General features: G+C 36.2%; 4 protein-coding genes across 4 annotated transcripts; 3 read left to right on the forward strand and 1 right to left on the reverse strand.

Moving 5' to 3' along the window:
* Window positions 1-1,624: 1,624 nt before the first annotated feature.
* LOC108827358 (camelliol C synthase) lies at window positions 1,625-6,531 on the forward strand. Its single transcript, XM_018600737.2, has 16 exons — window positions 1,625-1,886; window positions 2,708-2,983; window positions 3,224-3,421; window positions 3,600-3,684; window positions 3,794-3,960; window positions 4,035-4,226; window positions 4,303-4,416; window positions 4,485-4,604; window positions 4,671-4,793; window positions 4,858-4,956; window positions 5,037-5,093; window positions 5,179-5,369; window positions 5,436-5,613; window positions 5,691-5,771; window positions 5,870-5,953; window positions 6,146-6,531. The coding sequence occupies exons 1-16, from the start codon at window positions 1,683-1,685 to the stop codon at window positions 6,266-6,268; spliced, it is 2,292 nt and encodes a 763-aa protein (XP_018456239.1). The 5' UTR covers window positions 1,625-1,682; the 3' UTR covers window positions 6,269-6,531.
* A 412-nt stretch (window positions 6,532-6,943) lies between these two features.
* Window positions 6,944-10,324, forward strand: LOC108824472 (U-box domain-containing protein 52). The gene is given in 8 exon segments (XM_056995049.1): window positions 6,944-7,195; window positions 7,297-7,376; window positions 7,449-7,570; window positions 7,645-7,923; window positions 7,925-8,297; window positions 8,391-8,492; window positions 8,573-8,980; window positions 9,536-10,324. Coding segments are annotated over 8 exon segments (2,334 nt in total). The 5' UTR covers window positions 6,944-7,014.
* A 1,950-nt stretch (window positions 10,325-12,274) lies between these two features.
* LOC108827359 (transcription termination factor MTERF4, chloroplastic) lies at window positions 12,275-14,704 on the forward strand. Its single transcript, XM_018600739.2, has 7 exons — window positions 12,275-12,843; window positions 12,917-13,054; window positions 13,127-13,372; window positions 13,445-13,558; window positions 13,626-13,808; window positions 13,896-14,113; window positions 14,196-14,704. The coding sequence occupies exons 1-7, from the start codon at window positions 12,310-12,312 to the stop codon at window positions 14,530-14,532; spliced, it is 1,770 nt and encodes a 589-aa protein (XP_018456241.1). The 5' UTR covers window positions 12,275-12,309; the 3' UTR covers window positions 14,533-14,704.
* Window positions 14,705-14,917: 213 nt separating this feature from the next.
* LOC108827356 (pyrophosphate-energized membrane proton pump 2) lies at window positions 14,918-20,043 on the reverse strand. Its single transcript, XM_018600735.2, has 15 exons — window positions 19,886-20,043; window positions 19,234-19,586; window positions 18,894-19,097; window positions 18,639-18,790; window positions 18,402-18,549; window positions 18,195-18,327; window positions 17,741-17,913; window positions 17,513-17,633; window positions 16,902-17,089; window positions 16,325-16,762; window positions 16,080-16,244; window positions 15,850-16,005; window positions 15,648-15,759; window positions 15,339-15,558; window positions 14,918-15,244 (listed from the first exon to the last, which is right to left on the reverse strand). Exons 2-15 carry the CDS (start codon window positions 19,330-19,332, stop codon window positions 15,145-15,147), a joined length of 2,409 nt encoding a protein of 802 aa, XP_018456237.1. The 5' UTR covers window positions 19,333-19,586; window positions 19,886-20,043; the 3' UTR covers window positions 14,918-15,144.
* Between the last annotated feature and the right edge of the window lie 497 nt (window positions 20,044-20,540).

Here is a 20,540-nt window from a genome sequence, read left to right on the forward strand (position 1 = left end):
CCCACACATTCAAATTACTTTTGAAGTATGACGTTCTTTTTTGTTTTCTCAGCGAAACGTGACAAGCCAAGAAGACCATTATATATACACGATGAAAACAAGCTTAGAAGATGAAGTCAATCCATCATCTAATCTATTAATTTAGGGATTATATACTATTTGAAGTTCTCATTTAAATTTTGGACTCTTTCATAGTTGTTGCTAGAATATATCATGCCTTCTATACAATGCAACCTACCAACTTAAATTAAACCAAATCTTAACCAACATAGATTAGTTAAACCTAACCAGTAACACTTTTATAATATTTTTGGTTAATCTCTTAATATAATTAGATCATATAAAACTGAACCACTCTTAAATCAACGAGTTCCATATCATTCCAGACATAAGAGAAAAAATATCCGACTCATTTACAACGTAAGCATACAAAGACCGTGTATGCTTATGCTCATTGATCTTCCAAAAAACAAATAATTGTGGCATAGACCAACATAGGCTCATGTTCGTATCACTAACTTTACTTCCATATATTTACTCTTCACCTATATCATATCACAACATACACAGTTATGCAAAAACATGATTTTTTTTTGTTCAAACAACCAAATAATGGTGGCATATGGTCAGTAGATTTTTTAAATATGTTTTTTATATATTACATTTTACGAGACTATGTGTATAAGTTTTTTTTTTTGAAAAATGGCATAACTATGTGTATAAGTTAAAAGGTAAAAGGTTTGACAAGGCAAATTATTATACTAAAAATGAAAGAAAATTAAATACAAACTAATAACAAGTACAACACAAATCATAATACTATTAAATTCTATATATATTTAATAAAATATTATATATATGTCTAATATGTATATATTATATAAATGTTACACAAAATATATATAATATTATATACACAATTATATATACCATATATTATTAATTGAAATTTGACAAATCAATTTCTGCTTTTTAGGGCGGATCCTAATCTAGTGTCGATTATATTCACAGTGGATCCTTTTAAATATATAGATTTTCAAAGGACAGGTTTTATAGGTATTGGAGTCCCCCGCTGATAACAACACTTGAGTCTCTGTAAGTGAGATTTAATTTTTGTCAAAAGAAAACAATCCTTAAAATATAAGAATGTGCAAATGCAAACAAATATAATACAACAATAAAATAGTTGAGTAGATTAGATGCTACGTATGTGCAAACGCAAATCAAGAAAATCACGGAAATTCCAAAGAGACACTGACACATACAAAACTTCCAAAAACTCGGACAGAAGAGGTTGCACATATATATTACAATCCAACCTCAAACTTCCAAAAGTTTTAATTTTCAAAAAAGAAGACTTCAACAAGTTTTCAAGATATATAACCTTTTCATCTAAAAAGTTCACAAATGAAAATTCTAGATAATAACTCATTTTTTTCACGTAAAATAAAATGTTAAAGACTAATAATCATTTGCAAATTTTGTTTAGGTTTTATGTTTTCTTAAACTTTTATTAATCAATAATTAAATGAAAAAAACTCACAACGAATTATGTATGTATGGACGTGTAATCAATTCAATTTGAACTACTTCTCTTCTTTTCTCCACAGATATTACGTGCATCTCTAAATAAATATGCAATATTTTTTTAAAATCAATAATAATCAATCAGAATCTAAAGAATGTGGAAGTTGAAGATAGCAAAAGGAGACAAAGAGGAGCCCTACTTGTTCAGCACCAACAACTTCCTCGGACGGCAGACATGGGAGTTTGATCCGGACGCTGGCACAGCGGAGGAACGAGCTGCCGTCGATGAAGCTCGCCGATTCTTTTTTGATAATCGTTTTCAGGTTAAAGCTAGTAGCGACCTCATCTGGCGGATGCAGGTATTTTTGTCAACTATAATTATAGATTCAAAGTAGGATTGGCAAAACAATCAGGTGGAAAATAATCTACATATGCGAAATAGATGATTTCTTGTGTATTTTAGATTATTTTGTTTGAAATGAAGTCTGGAGATGATTTCTTGTTTCGTCATTGTCGAGACTTGCACAAGAATATAAAGCTGAAAACTTTATATAATGAATAATTAAGCAAGTTCAACTTTCTAATATTTACATATCTATAAAATTCAATTGTTATATTCATAAACAATCTTAATTAGTGTCATGTTCAACTTACATGATCATTACAAGTTATACATTTTGGTTGATTCTATCTACAGTGCAAGTCTAATTGATGTCTAAATGTAGACTATAAAATCAATGGAATTACACTATAATCCATCTTCTGGCAGGTTTGGGGTTCTGTGTCCGAACGATATAAAAAAAAATTGTTCAAAAAAGATATAACATCCCATTGTTCTTGTAAAACACGCAACTGATCGCTAAAGAACGTGATTATAGGTTAGGTCCATATTTTCAGTTTTTGGCTAACCCTAAAATGCAAACGGTTAGCCTTATTATATAAAATATAAAAAAATTAACAACTCAAATAACATATAAACAATTATCTTATTCAATCTTTCCCAAGTTAAACTTATTACCGGCCGAAGCGTTCATGTAGTTGTTTCCATTTTATTTCTCGAGAGACGAGAGTAAAAAAAACCTCTAGCTTCACCTTCCCACTTGAAGCCCTAATCGTGTTTCATTTTACTGCTGGGTTCGCTGTTTGGTTCTGTCCTTGACCCGTTGAATGATTGATGCAGTTCTTGAAGGAGAAGAACTTCGAGCAAGCTATACCTCCGAAGAAGGTTGAAGACGCCAAGGAAATCAAAAGAGAAACAGCTTCAAATGCATTAAGGAGAGGAGTCAGTTTCTTATCGTCATTACAAGCAAGTGATGGACACTGGCCTGCAGAAAATGCTGGTCCGTTGTTCTTCCTTCCTCCACTAGTATTCTGTCTATTCGTCACTGGACATTTCCATGAGATATTCACTAAAGAGCATCGTCGAGAGATCCTCCGATATATCTACTGTCACCAGGTACATTATAGCAGCTGACCCTAAGAGTTTAGACTTTAGAGGCTGTAGTCAATTTATTTTTATTTTTAAAATTTAGAAATCTGTTTTTATGTAAATTATTTCCTAAATTTTGGGAACATAAAGCCAATATTTCACTTTTTTATATGACTAGGACCGGCATAATTACATCTTCCAAAATCTACCTCTCAAGCTACTTTATAAACTCTTTTCATTCACTTTTTCATGTGTTTGTTTGTGCAGAATGAAGATGGTGGATGGGGACTACACATAGAAGGCCACAGCACGATGTTCTGCACCACACTAAACTACATATGCTTGCGCATACTTGGAGAAGGTCCAAACGAAGGACCTGGGAACGCATGCAAACGTGCCAGGGAATGGATTCTTGGCCATGGTGGTGCAACATACATACCATCTTGGGGCAAAACTTGGCTTTCGGTAACATATACAGAGTTCAATTAGCATGTGTTCAAAAAAAAAAAAATATATATATATATATATATATATATATATATATTTATATATAGAGTTGAATTAGCAAAAGAAGTAAAGAAGGTTGTTGTTCTAAAAAAAAGAAGTAAAGAAGGTTGTTTTAATTTTGGTTGAATGTTTGTAGATACTCGGTGTATTTGATTGGTCAGGAAGCAACCCCATGCCTCCAGAGTTTTGGATCCTACCTTCGTGTCTTCCTATACATCCAGGTTCAACAGTTCCTTAACATCTTGACATAGCATCTTTATTTTTTATTTTTTCCTAAAACATCTTTACATTTTTAACTTTGGTTTAACATAACTTAATGAAAATCTGCAGCCAAAATGTGGTGTTACTGCCGATTGGTTTACATGCCAATGTCTTATCTATACGGGAAGAGATTCGTTGGTCCAATAACTCCTCTTGTTTTGAAACTACGAGAAGAAATATACTTACAACCTTATGAAGAAATAAACTGGAATAGAGCACGCCATCTATGTGCAAAGGTTAGATCGATTCTTTAAATATTTCTTTTTTTTGGAATAGAAACTTACAGAAAACAATCCACTTTTATCCTCAGGAAGATGCATACTATCCTCGTCCACTGGTCCAAAATGTTATATGGGACTGCCTTTACATGTTTGCAGAGCCGTTTCTTACATGTTGGCCATTCAACAAGATTGTTAGGGAAAAAGCTCTTGCTGTGGCCATGAAACATATACATTATGAAGATGAAAATAGCCGTTATATCACTATTGGATGTGTTGAAAAGGTAAAACGAATACATTTGGAGTACTCAAAGACTTTTTATTCAAGTTAACTGAAAAAACTTAGCCTCCTCTGTGAAGGCATTATGCATGCTTGCGTGTTGGGTTGAAAACCCTAATGGAGTTCATTTCAAGAAGCATCTTCTGAGGGTTTCTGATTACTTGTGGATTGCAGAAGATGGAATGAAAATGCAGGTAACATCTAGGGCTTAGAATCTAAAGCTTTACTTGCAAGTAATCTATGAGAAACTTATTTTTTGCAGAGCTTTGGAAGTCAGTTATGGGATTCAGGGTTTGCCCTCCAAGCTTTACTTGCAAGTAACCTCTGTAGTGAGATCCCTGATGTACTCAGGAGAGGACATGACTTCTTTAAGGATTCTCAGGTCTGATATCCTCTGCGGTATGACTCTATAATGATCATTTAACTTACTGAACTGAGGTTTTTGAAGGTTAGAGACAACCCTCCGTCTGACTTCACTAGCATGCACCGTCATATCTCCAAAGGGTCATGGACTTTCTCTGATAGGGATCATGGATGGCAAGCTTCTGATTGCACAGCTGAAGGATTGAAGGTGGTTAATTAGTCTGAATATATCACTTACTTTAGTGGGTCAGCTCACTGATCTTGCTTTACAGTGTTGCCTGTTGCTCTCGATGATGCCACCTGACATCGTTGGAGAGAAAATGGATCCTGAACAATTGTATGAGTCTGTTACTATCTTACTGTCTTTACAGGTGAGCTTTAATATCATACGGAACACACTTTACTCATAATGCTGCTTCATGATGGGTGTTAATTTCTCTTGATGCTGCAGAGTAAAAATGGAGGCGTAACTGCTTGGGAGCCTGCTCGTGGACAAGAATGGTTGGAAGTAAGAACTTAAGTCCCATCGAGATCTTATTACATCAACAGAGTCTTGTGAAATAATATCACTCTTGTTTCTTTCTTGTTTTCAGTTGCTAAACCCTACAGAGTTTTTTGCTGACATAGTTGTTGAGCATGAATACAATGAGTGTACTTCATCAACAATCCAAGCTTTGATTCTGTTCAAGCAACTATATCCGGATCACAGGACAGAAGAGATCAACAGTTCCATCAAGAAAGCTGTGCAATACATAGAGAACATACAGATGCTTGATGGTTCATGGTAACTTATACATTAGGTTTTAGGCAAGTTGGAACTGTTGACATCAACAAATCTTTTGATTGATAGGTATGGAAGCTGGGGAGTTTGCTTCACATACAGTACTTGGTTTGCTTTGGGAGGCCTCGCAGCTGCTGGAAAGACGTATATTAACTGTTTGGCTATGCGTAAGGGAGTTCATTTCCTTCTCACAGTTCAGAAAGATAATGGAGGTTGGGGTGAAAGCTACTTGTCATGCTCCAAAAAGGTAGCATAACCAAGTACCATTGCAATTTACAAGTTCTGAATTTTCAAGAAACATATATAATGTGGTTTGGTGTGCAGAGATACATTCCAAGTGAAGGGGAGAAAACAAACTTGGTGCAAACCTCTTGGGCAATGATGGGTCTACTTCATGCAGGACAGGTTCAGAATCTTGACATGCTAAGAACTTTTTATTCTTCACCATAGGAAAGATCTTAGTCTTTCACCATTTAATTGTTTCTTCTGATCTCACATTACAGGCTGAGAGAGATCCTACTCCTCTTCACCGGGCTGCAAAGCTCTTAATCAACTCCCAACTAGAGAATGGTGATTTTCCTCAGCAGGTACTTCTTAAAACATCAACAAAATTAACATAAAACCACTCAAAAGATTTATGTATATATACTTTAAAACTATGAGTACTGTCCCATGTCTAACATATTTGTTTGTTCTAACACACACACACACACAAAAATACACTAACACCCTTAGACTGCTGTGATTCTTCTAAAGAGCACAATTTGTATATTTCACAGGAGATAACTGGAGCTTTTATGAAGACCTGCTTGTTACATTATGCAGCTTACAGAAACATCTTCCCAGTGTGGGCGCTCGCAGAGTATAGTAGACTAGTTCCATTGCCATATGAAAAACCTTGAAAAGAGAGAAGATAAGAGGAAGATTCATCAGCATAACTTCTCAAAATTAAAGGGTCACTTTTGCTTATAAGCTATTAATTATATGCAAGTGGTTGGAGTTTTCTACTAAATAAGCAAACTAATTAATGATCTTATCTAGATCTATAGTTTATATGTGTACGTATACACATTATTACTATATGTTAATATGTATTATATCTGTATGTAATGTATACAAAACATTAACCAAATCTCTTCCACCAACAAGTGTTCTCTTTTTCTCTCTTAATTCTCTATCATCCAACTCCAGAAGAAACCTATCATAAGATTTATTTTATGCAATAATATGCAAAATGTTACAAATGTTGTAGTAAAATAATCATATCACTGAAAGAAATTAATGTTCTAGAAAGTTGTTTTTATCTACCGTCCGTTGCAAGGCAAGCTACAGAAGGTGGTTAAAGAAGTGATAAAGATCTTCAAATTTAGACCATTTGTTACACTATTTCAATATTCAACACGTTGAAACAAAAAAAGAAAGATAAACCACACAAAATGAATTTCTCTTCTGAAATTAGATTATCAGCCAAAAATAAAACCATTAAATAACAACACCATTAGAAAAAGAGGCAAACCTCGAACCCATTCATCTGTTTCCTCCACAAATAATCTTTGACCAATCAAAGTGAAGTTATTATATTGAAAACTCAAGAGGAAGGAGGTTAGGTTTTCTTCCTTGATATACAAGAAACATAAAGGGAAGAATCATGTGGCTACCAAAGTCAAACAATGGAGGAAAGAAAGAAACAGGAAGTGGTTCAGTTGCAGTTGCAATAGACAAAGACAAAGGAAGCCAACATGCTCTTAGATGGACAATAGAGAATCTTGCCTCTCGAGGCCAAACCATTTCTCTGATTCATGTCCTCTCCAAATCACATTCTTCTTCAGGTTCAAACACGCACACTCACTCACCATGAAATTATTTTCACCATCTAGGGTTTCTTCTTGCGTGATAATCAAGGCAAGTCTGTTTGTTTTGTTTGTTGTAGATATTGAAGATACACAACAAGGGGACAAAATAGCGAAAGGTCTCTTTGTTTCCTTCCACTGTTATTGTTCTCGCAAAGAGGTATTTAGATAGATTAGCAGGATCAAATATTTTTTGACCTTTTAAGGGGTTTTTAACACTTTCTTGGAGCAGATAAATTGTCAAAACATATTACTTGAAGATGCAGACAAAGTGAGAGCTATTATCGAACATGTTTCAAAGTCAGGAATCGAAAACTTAGTCGTTGGAGCCCCTTCGCGTAATAGCTTCATGAGGTATTAATATTACAGAATATATATTAGTCTTCCTTCTTTCATATTTTGTAACAACGTCATCATGTTTTGAGCAGACGATTCAAAACGGATTTGCCAACAACTGTGTCAAAATCAGCTCCAGATTTCTGCAATGTTTATGTAATTTCAAAAGGCAAGATTGCTTCAGTGAGAAATGCATCTCGTCCTGCTCCTTTTCAAAGTTCAATGCAGCCCTCTGAATATGAAAATCAACAGCCTGTTACTCCTGCAGAACATAGCCACTCGGCAAGTAGTACGCCATCTAGGCCACGTAAATCAGTTGAAGCAGATGCTACAAGGTAAGGAACATAACTGATGTCTTATGGTTTCTTTAGGTCTAAATGATTCAGAGACTTTTGTTCTGTTTTTTTTTTAAATTTGTAGGTCACCTTTAGGGAGAAGACAAGTGAAACCATATGGGGATTTATATGATTCAGATAGTGACCTTTCATTCATAAGCCCTTCTTCACATAGAGACTCTCATGACATCTCGTTCATCAGCTCAGGGAGACCTAGCGTTGACCGCTCTTCCTTCACACTTGACTTTCCTGAGTCTGGAAGAAGCTCAAGAATCTCAACAAGCTCAGAGCAGAGCATTGGGTCACATCGCTTGGGAATCAAGTTTAGTGATCCTGGTTTCCCTAATGATTCGTCTACAACATTCTCTGAAGAGAGTGGTACAACATCTACATATTCATCTCAAAGCGTGGTTAGTACTGTACTAGTAATTTAACTCAAACTCAAGATCCTTCACTTCATTTAGAATGTTTGCTTAGATGTGTGTTTTGTGTTGTTGTTTCAGGATGATGTTGAAGCTGAAATGAAGAGGCTGCGTCTAGAGCTAAAGCAAACCATGGATATGTATAGCACTGCCTGCAAAGAAGCTTTAAGTGCAAGACAACAGGTAAGCATTGAGAATATATCTGACAACTTCAGTTTGGTTCTGTTTACTTGATCCTACTGTCTGTTTGGTTCCTTTTTTAGGCGAGTGCACTGCAAAAGCTGAGAACAGAAGAGGAAAGAAAGTTGGAAGAAGCAAAGAGTTCAGAGGAAGCAGCAATGTCTATAGTGGAGAAGGAGAGAGCTAAAGCCAAAGCAGCCTTGGAAGCTGCAGAAGCTGCAAAGAGATTAGCAGAAGTGGAATCTAAGAGAAGACATACCGTGGAGATGAAGGCATTGAAGGAATCAGATTCCTTCTCTCATGGATTTGTTAGGTATAGGAAGTACACAGTTGAAGAAATAGAAGAAGCCACTTCAAACTTTGCAGAGTCACGAAAGGTTGGAGAGGGAGGCTATGGTCCGGTGTTTAGAGGCTATCTGGATCACACAAGTGTTGCTGTTAAGGTTTTACGCCCTGATGCAGCTCAAGGGAGATCACAGTTTCAGAAAGAGGTAATAAAAAACAACCTTACAAGAATGTTTTTATCTTTACAAACATATTTTAGAAATTCTATAAATTAATATTAGATAAATTAATAAATTTTTTTTGGTTTCAAATTGAACATGTGTAAAATATAACATGACTAGATAAGATAATAAGATAATAATATTTAAAAATCTTTTATCTAAATATATAGTTCCATTAAATCTTAAACTAATAATTACTATATATATTTATATCAACATATACGAAACATTTTGTTGTTTATTTTTTCTTCAAAATGAATTTCATGTCTATTTTATATTTAGTTTTATTGAACAACTATAAAAGTAAATTTATTATTCTATGTATGTATTCAATCTATGTATATATCAAACAATCTAATAAAATAGATGAAATTTAAATCTATAATTATTTAAATATATATAACATAGCGAATGAAATCTTTTTCTAGATAAAAATATTTTAAAATACAAATTAAAATGAAAACCTAAAATTAATAAATTATCATAATTTCAACCTTATTAATTTATAGAGTTTTTAAATTATGAAAACATGTGTTGCAGGTTGAAGTGTTAAGCTGCATAAGACATCCAAACATGGTGCTACTTCTCGGAGCTTGTCCAGAATTTGGGATTCTTGTATACGAATACATGGCCAAAGGAAGCTTAGAAGACCGTCTCTTCATGAGAGGCAACACCCCGCCGATTACTTGGCAGCTACGTTTCAGAATCGCTGCAGAGATAGCCACAGGACTACTCTTCCTCCACCAGACCAAACCTGAACCAATAGTCCACAGAGACCTCAAACCAGGGAACGTCCTCCTCGACTACAACTACGTGAGCAAGATCAGCGATGTAGGGCTAGCCAGACTAGTCCCTGCAGTAGCAGAGAACGTCACACAGTACAGAGTCACATCAGCTGCAGGAACGTTCTGTTACATCGATCCTGAGTACCAACAGACAGGAATGTTAGGCGTGAAATCAGATGTGTACTCTCTAGGGATCATGCTTCTTCAGATCTTGACAGCGAAACAGCCGATGGGTTTGGCTTACTACGTTGAGCAAGCGATAGAAGAAGGGACACTAAAGGATATGCTTGATCCAGCGGTACCGGACTGGCCTATGGAGGAAGCTACGTGTTTAGCTAAGCTTGCGCTTCAATGCGCAGAGTTGAGAAGAAAAGATAGACCGGATCTTGGGAAAGAGTTGTTGCCTGAGCTCAATAGATTAAGAGATATCGGTGAAGAGACTTTAGGGAGTGTGTTCTATGCAGGTAGCCAAGGAAGGTCTCCGAACACTAGCCAAGTCTCCATTACATCAACTGTGAGTTTTCTTTTTGGTCTGGTCTGATAATGCTGTAAACGTTTCTTATGTTTAATTTTTTGGCAGAGTGATCAGTTCATATCGAACCCGGAATCTCCAGCTGCAGAATCTAAGTCCTAGCTTTGGAATCATCTTGTTGAGTGTTAACAGTAAAGCTTTTCAGGAGTTGAAAACAAAGGCAGAGCAAGTTTCTTTGATGTTGATCAGAATCTTGGAGAAGAAGTTAGTGTAGAGAGCCCTAGAAAAATATAACGCCTCATTGTCAGGCCCATCAAGGGTATAAACCCAGTTCATCTGAGACTGTGAGTTGTATAATCAAATATCTAATTACGGCATGTTATAGGCTCATAAAAGGCATAAACCCAGTTCATCTGTAACTGAGAGTTTTTGTATAGTCGACATATAATTACTGAAACTAGATTTTGACCCGCGCTTCGAAAGCGCGGGTATTATTTTTCACTTTTATAAAATATATTATTTGTTTGTAATTATTGAATTTATTTATTTTAATAAAATTTTTTTTTAATAAATTCGACACATAGAGTGTCTCTGATAAACTATGTATTTCTCTAATTTTGTTTTATTCGCTCTTTAATCAACATATTTATTTGGCTTATTGCTAAAATAAATGATTATAGACTTTGATCTCTACACCTCCGCGGAGGTATATTTTAAAAAATATGATGATATTTGTTTTTCATGTAATTATTAGGGTTTGGCAAAATGAATCCGAGGAACATAACTGATACCAATCCGTAAATATAGTACCAAACCTGAACATAAATTGATTAAATATTCGAATTATTCAAAATTTTATTAGTTAGAGAACCGAATCGGATCCGAACCGAAATATTCATGTACCTGAATTTATCTAAAAATAGATTTATATACTTATATATTAATTATTTTTATATTTAACGTATATAAAACATCAAGAATAATAATTTTAAATTAGTTTAAAATACTTGAAAATATATATAGATAGTCAAAAACAAATATCTGAAATAGTTAAAGTATACTCAAATCACCAAAAATACTTAAAATAATTATTGATTCCGTATCCAAAATTTTAAATCAACCCAATTGATATGTTAAGTTAGGTATTCTGACATATGCTATTTAAATTTATAGGTAATATATTACTTTACTTATAGATTTTGAGAAATTTAAAATATATAGTGATTTAAAACTTTAAAAATAATTTAAATAGGTTATCCAAACCCAAACTAAACCCGCAAAGATCCGAATCAAACTCAAACAAAAATTTAGAAACATCCTAATAGGACTGAAATCTTTGACCTCGAAAACCCGAAACGCAAACCAATCAGAACCAAACCCGTATGGATGTCTGAAAACCCATCCTTAGTCATTATTATATATCGTATAATTTCATCATATAAGTAATCGTATTTTGTATGTACCATCATATAAGTAATCATATAATTAATAGTATTTAATACATATCATCATATAAATAATTACATATATTATATTTTAAAAACTTAATATGAAATATAAAAACCATAATTTGAGTTGGTATTTCAAATTGGGCTTTGTATTGTATTTTTCTTATATATATATTGACAACATTCTTTTATAATGGACTTAATGACTTAAGCCCATTAATTTTTCTGTTTAATACTACTATCTTTGTTTCCAAACAAATTTTTTTTTTTTAAAAAGACTACAATCCATGTTTCCAAACACACCAAATTTTTTTAAAAATCTTATCCAAGTATCCAAACACACCGAAATTGTACTTCAGCTTTAATAAGATAGATGATTAATGTAATGGCTTATTATTAGGCCCATCAAAGGTATAAACCCAGTTCATCTGAAATTACGAGTTTTTCGCATAATCAATTAATCTGAATTGATTAGTGTAGCGGCCCATTAATAAGCCCAATTGGTCGTACCGGTTTGTGTAAACCGGAACTGTGAGTTATTAAACCCAGATAGCTTCAGATAAACCCTGTAACTCTCTTTCTTCTTCTTCATGTGGGCAGAAGCAAAGTATGTTAATGGAGCTCTCTTTCAACACCTCCTGCAACTTCGAAACCCTAACATTGATTTCTCCTTCTCCTTTACAACAATCCCTTAACTTCACTCCCAACTCTCTCATCTTCTTCTCCTCTCCTCGTCGCTTAGCCTTGTCCGTCTCTGTATCCGCCTCGTTTCACCAACCTAGCTCCGATTCTTCTTCGCAGACATCAAACCACGAGGACCACCAGCTCTCCCTCGCGCGGGTCTCTATCTCCGAGTTTCTCCGACGAGAGATTGGACTGTCCGAGGCCGATTCGGATTTCATCTCAGAGAATTGTCCCAAGTACACGAGGATGATCGTGGAGGGCGTTAGGGATCTGGAGGAGTGGGACACGTGGAAGGGGAACGAGGGTTTAGGGTTTAGTGAGAAAGTGGTTTACATGGTGAAGCACAAGGGTGATGGTGATAAAGTCGCCTTCTTGGAGAGTCTTGGATTGAGTCTGTCCTCTGCTATGTACTTGTCTCATTACGTCTCCTCTGTAACACTCCCGAGACTTCTCGATAAGGTAGTTTACATAACAAACAGAGTGTGTTTAGTGTTTGTTGTTTGTAATGGTTTTGGATTTGGATTGTTTTTAGGTTAAGTACCTGAAGGGAGTATTCTTTTCTGGCAGTGATGAGAACGGTCTTGTTGGAGCCTATGCACGGCGAATGATGGTTTACTTATCTATCTCCATTGATGAAGATGTGCAGCAAACTCTATCCTTTTTTGAAAAGGTTTAGTCTTTCCCTCAGTTTATAGCATCTCAATGTGTGTGTGTTTTTTTTAAATTAGATGGATGGTTTTAGATTGAAGCGAGGCGTGGAGGCTTGGACATGCTGGGCTCTGTAGATGCGTCTTTCAGGTTTTTATTAGAGTCGTTCCCTCGGCTTCTTCTGCTTTCGGAAGAGAATGATATGAAGCCTTTGGTAGAGTTTCTTGAAAGCGTTGGTGTTTCTAGAGATTGCTTGGGGAAGGTGCTTTTGTTGTACCCTCCCATCATGCTCAGCAAAGCTGAGGAGATGAAAAGAAGAGTGGTCGCAGCTCTGGAGAAGGTACATGCTATTTGTTTGGTTTTATGTAAACTAGCATGGAGAGCTTTGCTGATTTGATGTGTATTGATTCAGGTTAGCGTGGTGAGTAAAGATTCTGGAAAAGTGCTGATGAAGTATCCGTGGATTCTTTCACCGAGCGTACAAGAAAACTATCCACGTATTGTCTCCTTGTTAGAGAGTGAATCGGTAAGATTGATTTTGGAAATGACTAGTCCTACAGAGACATTGATTCTATTGAGTTTTATTGTCTTAGGTGCTCAAAACGGATATTGACCACGCAATAAGGAGATGGCCATTACTCCTCGGTTGCTCAACGAGCAACATGAAGATGATGGTAAAGGAATTTGATAAACTAGGTGTTAGAAATAAAAGGATGGGAAAGGTTATACCCAAGAGGCCTCAGCTTTTGTTATATAAACCACAAGAGTTCCTCAAGGTATAAAGAAACCACTAGCTTCACAAGACGTGTGTATTAATCTCATTCATTGTTTCTTTTTTACCTCAAATGATTCTTTGTAAACAGGTTGTTGCCTTTCTGGAAGATTTGGGGTTTCAAAAAGAGATCATCGGTCAAATACTCTGTCGGTGTCCTGAGATATTTGGCTGCAGCATTGATAAAACCCTCCAGAAGAAGCTCAGCTTTCTAACTCGTTTCGGTGTTTCCAGTACTCATTTCCCAAGAATCATAAAGAAGTACCCGGAGTTTCTCTTATACGACGCAGAGAAAACAGTGCTTCCTCGGTATCTATCTATCTCTCATCACCTTAAGTGAATCGTTTCTTTAGCATGAGCCTTGATTTTTGTAAATCATTTGCTCTTACAGGCTTAAGTACCTGATGGAGATTGGGATATCAAAGAGGGAGATTGCTTTCATGATACGTAAGTTCTCACCGTTATTAGGATACAGCATTGACAACGTGCTTAGACCCAAGTTAGAATTTCTGGTGAACAGCATGGAGAAACCGGTTAGAGAGGTAATAGATTACCCAAGGTACTTCAGTTACTCTCTGGAGAAGAGGATAAAACCGCGGTTTTGGGTACTCAAAGGAAGGAATATAGAATGTACATTACAAGAAATGTTAAGCAAAAACGATGAAGAGTTTGCTGCTGATTTCTTGGGTTTAGGAGAGCTTCATCAAACTCACAGTGAAACCTCTTAGATTATCATATAGGCTACAAGTTTCTTTGAGAAAGCTCACTATAGGAGCTTCTTCAGTTTTGTTTGTTTGTATTTTTTGTTCATATAGCTGCTAGTGTATTTACTTGTATACGGTGGTGTATGGTTTTGGCTATTAATGCTAATTAAGAACTAAGTTCTTTGCTCACAGAAAATCATTAAAAGTTGTATCTCTATAGAATGGCAACACTCGTATATTAATCAGTAGAAAATGACTTTCGGTTCCTAGATTGTTTCAATGCTTTGGATTGTTACAGACACCAACTTCGGCACTGACTAGACGTATGTATGTACGAATAGAAGGCAAATCAAGGAGTAAGAAGTGCTAGAAAGATGAAATGTAGTAGATTGAGAGTAGAGAAGATCCATAACGTGAAAGATGTGGTTGATTAAAATGTATCTAGAAGTGTCACTAAACTCAAAAAAACATAAGCATCTCATTTATTCAGATGAAATGGACACACAAAAACCAACAATCCATGTGAGACTCATTCATAATCATTACCAACTTCTCTCTCCCTATCTCTATGTCTATGTGCAAGAGACGGTCTTTAGTGCAAACAAACAGCGATGGATAGGTAAAATGGTTCTCTTTTCAGAGGAAAACCGGAGCCATGACAAGAGTAATAGTCGCGAGCATTTTGATGAGCACATGAATGGAAGGACCAGCCGTGTCCTTGAACGGATCTCCCACTCTGCAAAATTTCAAATGAATGCATCTAATTAGAAATCAAGTTTAGGAATAGAAGTTTGATCGAGATTTTTTGTAAGTAAAACGAAAATGCTTACGTATCACCGGTCACGGCCGCTTTGTGGGCTTCACTTCCTTTTCCACCGAGTGCACCGGTCTCTATGTATTTCTTTGCATTGTCCCAAGCACCACCCGCTGTGTTTAGGAAAAGTGCCATTAAGATACCAGAGACTGTTGCAAACATGAGCATCGAAGCTACAACTTTAGCTCCGAGCAGGGGTTGTCCCGTGTAGTATCCCAAGATTCGGAACACCAAACCTGATAGAGTCCAAGAGGTTTGTTTTGGTCACAGTCTTCTCGATTCATCACAAGAACAAAAGGTAGTCTAAAAAGCATTATTAGCTTACCAACTACAATGGGTGATGCTATAGCTAAAGCTCCTGGTTTTATCATTTCCCTCAAAGCTGCAGATGCGACGATGGCAACACAGCGACTGTAATCTGGCTTCTCCTTGTACTCCTGTTACATGAAGGTAGTGTTGCTAGTCAACAACGACAAGCCAATAAACATAGAAGAGAGAAAGCCCTCGAAAAGGAAATTTATGCTTACCATTATGCCAGGCCTCTCAATAAATTGTCGTCTTACTTCGTTAACAACCTCTTGTGCAGTTCGACCAACTGCTGCGCATGCCCAAGCACTAAAGAGGAAAATGAGCATTGAACCCAATAATCCACCTACGAAGACTTCTGGGATAGCAATATCAACCTGTTTTGACCCCAGGATGAGCATGAGAAGCTGTCTGAACAAGGAGGATAACAAAGGTTTGTAACAACATTTACCTCTTTGAAAGACACACTAGCAAACGCTGAAACCTCGTCCATATACGCACTGAAAAGAAGGAATGACGCAAGTGCAGCAGATCCAATGGCAAACCCTTTTGTTGTTGCTTTTGTGGTGTTCCCAACAGCATCAAGAAGATCAGTGATCTCACGAACACTTTCTGGCTACACCAGACATTTATTACATCTAAATTAGTATAGATATAAAACAGATAAGCCTTTAGAACGAATCAAGTGACATTTACCTGCTGGCTCATCTCGACAATCCCACCAGCATTATCAGCTATGGGCCCAAACATGTCCATAGTAAGAACATAAGCTGCAGTGCTTAGCATACCCATAGTAGCAACAGCTGTTCCAAATAGCCCTCCAGTGGGAATTCCGTTTTCATCAACTAGTCCCGAGGTATTGCCCAGCCAATAAGCAGATATTATAGCAACACTTATAACCAAGACAGGAAGAGCTGTCGATTCCAGACCCAAGCTGACTCCAGCAATTATATTAGTCCCGTGACCAGTCGAGCTAGCAAGGGCCAACGTCCTAACAGGCTCATGCTTATAGTCTGTATAATATTTGGATATCCAGACAAAGGCATAAGCTGTAATGATGCCAACCAGCCCACATAGAGCGAAACTGAACCATGCAGATGGAGCTTGTTCAGTGTACAGCAACCAGCGAGTGGACTACAAAACATGAATTATGATGTCAGAAGAACATCAAAGAAATAAAAAGGATTTCACTAGCGTATATGTGCATGTGTGTGAGAAGTTTGAAGCAAAATTAAACACAAAAAGCAGCATTGATTCTCGAAAGAAATATTACCGCGCCAAAAGTCAAGACCGCTAATATAATAGTCAGAGAATATCCTTTCTGAAGTACAGCCATTGGATCCTCTACCGGAGATTTAACGCTAGCATCACGTGTTCCCTTGATTGATAATATACCAACTGATGATATTACCAAGTCAAACGAATGAACAACTAGAGGAAACAGGATAAAGCCTGATGGATCTGCATAATACATAAAAGTTCAAGTAAGCACATATTTTATCATTAAATTACTTCAAATTTCAAAATCTTTTATACTAATTCAACCAGCACTGCTAGAAAGGCCACATGATTATATTTATAAATAAAGTTTTACTAACACTAAAGATGACATGAAAAGTAGTCTTCCATCAATTTTAACACCATGCTTACTCAGATTCATACAACGTATTCTAAACTATAAACTCTATACAACCATGCGTAGCTTATGTTTCCGACAACAAGTTGAATTTTATAATCTTAAGTTCTCTACATAATTTCTTAGGGTTACATTTCAAATTATAATCCTAGATGTCCTTTAGATTTTATCAGCATAAGTCAGGAACTGAATCATATATCAGAATATTTCATGTGAGAGGTAACTTTAAAGAGAGATCTCCTGCAAACCTTCAATTTTGCACTTCTTAGCCATTGTTCCGCCTAGTATCATAGCGCTGATAATTTCTGCAGCTATACTTTCAAATAAATCAGCACCTCTGGCAGCACAGTCTCCCACATTGTCTCCAACCTACAGGAAGATGCAAATACTTACTTTTTAATTTTTGAATTTGACGGGCATACTGCGGAGTGTACACTGAACATACACAGCAGCCAAAAAGGACAAAGATGGAGTACCAAATCAGCAATAACAGCAGGATTTCGAGGATCATCCTCGGGAATACCCTGCTCAACTTTTCCGACGAGATCTGCCCCAACGTCAGCTCCCTTAGTGTATATTCCACCACCCAACTGAGCAAATAAAGCGACAAACGAAGCACCAAAACCATATCCCACGAGAAGAAGAGGCACTGTAAAGATAGAGAAAAAATCAACCAATAAATCTAACAAGCCAATAAAACATGGAATATATACAGATTTCAGTAATGAGATGCTATGAACACCATTTCTGGTTGAGCATATAGGGTTGACTGCTCAACCTAGGTCATAACATAATCAAGAAAATATCACCGAAAGTGATCATTTGAAAAGAAAAAAAAATATATTTTGAAGTCCGTACGATGATGTATAGCATATGCAGACGAGATGAAAACGTAATTAACTTTCATAGAAAGCAGAACAGAGGACTTACGGTCATTAACACTCATTGCGCCTGGTGAATCCACTCCCAACCAAACATAAAACGTAGAGTAAAGGATAGCGATACCAATCACAGCCATACCAACAACAACCAGAGCTGAAAACCCACCAGCACGAACAGCTATCTGCATTGTATCTCCTTCTTAGTAATTGGTGATATGTGTACGTAGTACACAAAATAACTATATTAAAACAGAACCTGCAGTGCTTCTCTCGCAGATCGTCTAGCAGCACTGGAGACCCGCACATTAGCACGAACTGACACCCACATTCCAACATATCCAGCAATACCTGAGCATAGCGCCCCCAAGAGAAATGCGGCAACAGTAATATAAGCAGACATCGCCCTACAGCAAACAGTAGTATAAGCTAAGTATCATTCATAACTAAAAAAATGGATTAAACGTATCTTGTGTATGTAATCATGCACATTCACCTTCCTAAACCAGCAGCCTCTTGCTGGGGAGTCAAGTTACGGAATAGATATATGCAAAGAATCACAAAAGCTAGCAAGATGGCCATCTTGGATATAGTGCTATACTGCGTTCTGAAAAACCCTTCAGCTCCATCACGTATAGCATCTGATATCTATAAGAGAATCACCTCACAAATTAGAAGTTTGATAGGAACAAATATAAAAAAGAACAAAGCCAACATCATGATTAACACCATATAAATTGAGTGAGGTTACCTGGACCATCTCTGGAGGCCCTTCATCTTTCGCTAAAACCCACTTGGTTAGATATATTGACAAGAGGAAGCTGAAGATGCATACTGTGAAGACGAACAAGATGATAGGAGAAGTACTAGCTCCCATGTAAAAGATCACTCCAAAGCACAATAGTAGAATTATTGAAACAACACGAACATTCAATTTCCTAAGAATCCGGAATATCTGCAACAAAAAGGACCGAACTTTTTACACTCAGGAATCTAAGAAGCAAAAAAAAAAAATAGAAGGCAATCAGTAACAACATCATCACAAAATCGTAATGATCTGACGCTACCAATAAGAAAAAAAAAACACTTACTAGCGGACTGTAGGTTTTACTACGCATGTTGGGAAAAGCCCTGGGCCTGTCACTGAAAGACATCAGACTGGCCTGCTCAACATCTTCATCCATCATCATGTTTTGAGCCGAGTTTGCCCTCCGGACTATGACTTGAGGCGTAAAATCAGTGCTATGGGGCAACTCACCCCCAGAACTTGGACGCTGAATTTTTTTGATAATATACTACAAAACGCTCTTTCCAAATAATGTTAACACCACAAAGCTAGAACAAAAACCCTCTAAAATCAAATCTAAATATCTTTGATTCCAGCTTCTTCAAAACTTCCTCAGTCGGTAATGAGCACAAGAAGTTTCCACCAAAATCAAATCTCCTGAGAAATATAGAAAAAAAATGTATTTAATTCCTGATGATCCCTCTTCACCTACCGAATTAAAAAAAAATTCAAAAAAAAATTAAATTTCCTACACAAATCAAATGCAATTCACAAACGCCACATGAGACCCCCCAAGATCTAAATCGAGTGAGATTTCAGTGTAAAATCGAATAAAAAACGAAAGTGACTATGCATCCACGTCATTACTTCACCTCACGTTAGATCTAGCTTCCACACACAGAGAAAATTACATGATCTAAAACAAACTAATCGGAGAAACAGAGAAGATAGATTACACGGCTCCTCCTCCGGAGGGGAATGATCAGAAGGAAACCGCCGTTAGTGAAAGCTCGTCTTCGCCGAAGAATCACTCTCACGTCTCCGTCTTTGTCTCCGATGACTTTTCAGAGAACTTTCGGAATATCCTATAAGTTAATTAATAGTTATTCTCACTCCCCAGTGGTTTGAATAGTAATCTACGGGTAGTGACGCATCTTATCCAATGAAACGATGTCACGTCATCACTCTTCTACGTTACTAATTATATGGCTCGAAGCGTTGAGCAGCTATTATAAAATTATCTAAAAGGCCCATCAAACTGAAAATGTTTGTTTGTCGGAAAAACAAACTAACCTCATATTTGTGGGCTTACCCCAATACATTTGCTTAACACGGCCCATATTTTGATATAATCTGCAAAATAAGAACCTATATTTTTTCTTTATTTTTGTTAATTTTGGAAGACCAAAATTGTATTTATATTTGATAATATATTATATCTCGATACATAAAATAATCTAATAAGAGTTAAGCTTCATATCTATAAACTAGTTGTTACTTCAAATCTTTATATCTATTTTATTAAGTTGTTAACCCATATATTGTTTTCATATTTTTCAAAAAACATATAAATTATTTTAATACTTTCGCATGCTTTTAAGAAATTATAAT

Source organism: Raphanus sativus, chromosome 9 (assembly GCF_000801105.2).
Source record: "Raphanus sativus cultivar WK10039 chromosome 9, ASM80110v3, whole genome shotgun sequence".
NCBI lineage: Eukaryota > Viridiplantae > Streptophyta > Magnoliopsida > Brassicales > Brassicaceae > Raphanus > Raphanus sativus.

What these genes read in the sequence shown, in the direction of transcription:
- LOC108827358 (XM_018600737.2), top strand. Translation starts at nt 1,683, where the DNA reads ATGTGGAAGTTGAAGATAGCAAAAGGAGACAAAGAGGAGCCCTACTTG. An exon ending in AAGATGGAATGAAAATGCAG is followed by an intron (nt 4,417 to 4,484) that starts GTAACATCTAGG and finishes TATTTTTTGCAG; the next exon opens with AGCTTTGGAAGTCAGTTATG. An exon ending in GTGGACAAGAATGGTTGGAA is followed by an intron (nt 5,094 to 5,178) that starts GTAAGAACTTAA and finishes TCTTGTTTTCAG; the next exon opens with TTGCTAAACCCTACAGAGTT.
- LOC108827359 (XM_018600739.2), top strand. Translation starts at nt 12,310, where the DNA reads ATGTTAATGGAGCTCTCTTTCAACACCTCCTGCAACTTCGAAACCCTA. An exon ending in TGGTCGCAGCTCTGGAGAAG is followed by an intron (nt 13,373 to 13,444) that starts GTACATGCTATT and finishes GTATTGATTCAG; the next exon opens with GTTAGCGTGGTGAGTAAAGA. An exon ending in CCTTGTTAGAGAGTGAATCG is followed by an intron (nt 13,559 to 13,625) that starts GTAAGATTGATT and finishes TTATTGTCTTAG; the next exon opens with GTGCTCAAAACGGATATTGA.
- LOC108827356 (XM_018600735.2), bottom strand. Translation starts at nt 19,332, where the DNA reads ATGATGATGGATGAAGATGTTGAGCAGGCCAGTCTGATGTCTTTCAGT. An exon ending in GAGGCTGCTGGTTTAGGAAG is followed by an intron (nt 18,550 to 18,638) that starts GTGAATGTGCAT and finishes TGTTTGCTGTAG; the next exon opens with GGCGATGTCTGCTTATATTA. An exon ending in CGGTCTTGACTTTTGGCGCG is followed by an intron (nt 16,763 to 16,901) that starts GTAATATTTCTT and finishes CATGTTTTGTAG; the next exon opens with TCCACTCGCTGGTTGCTGTA.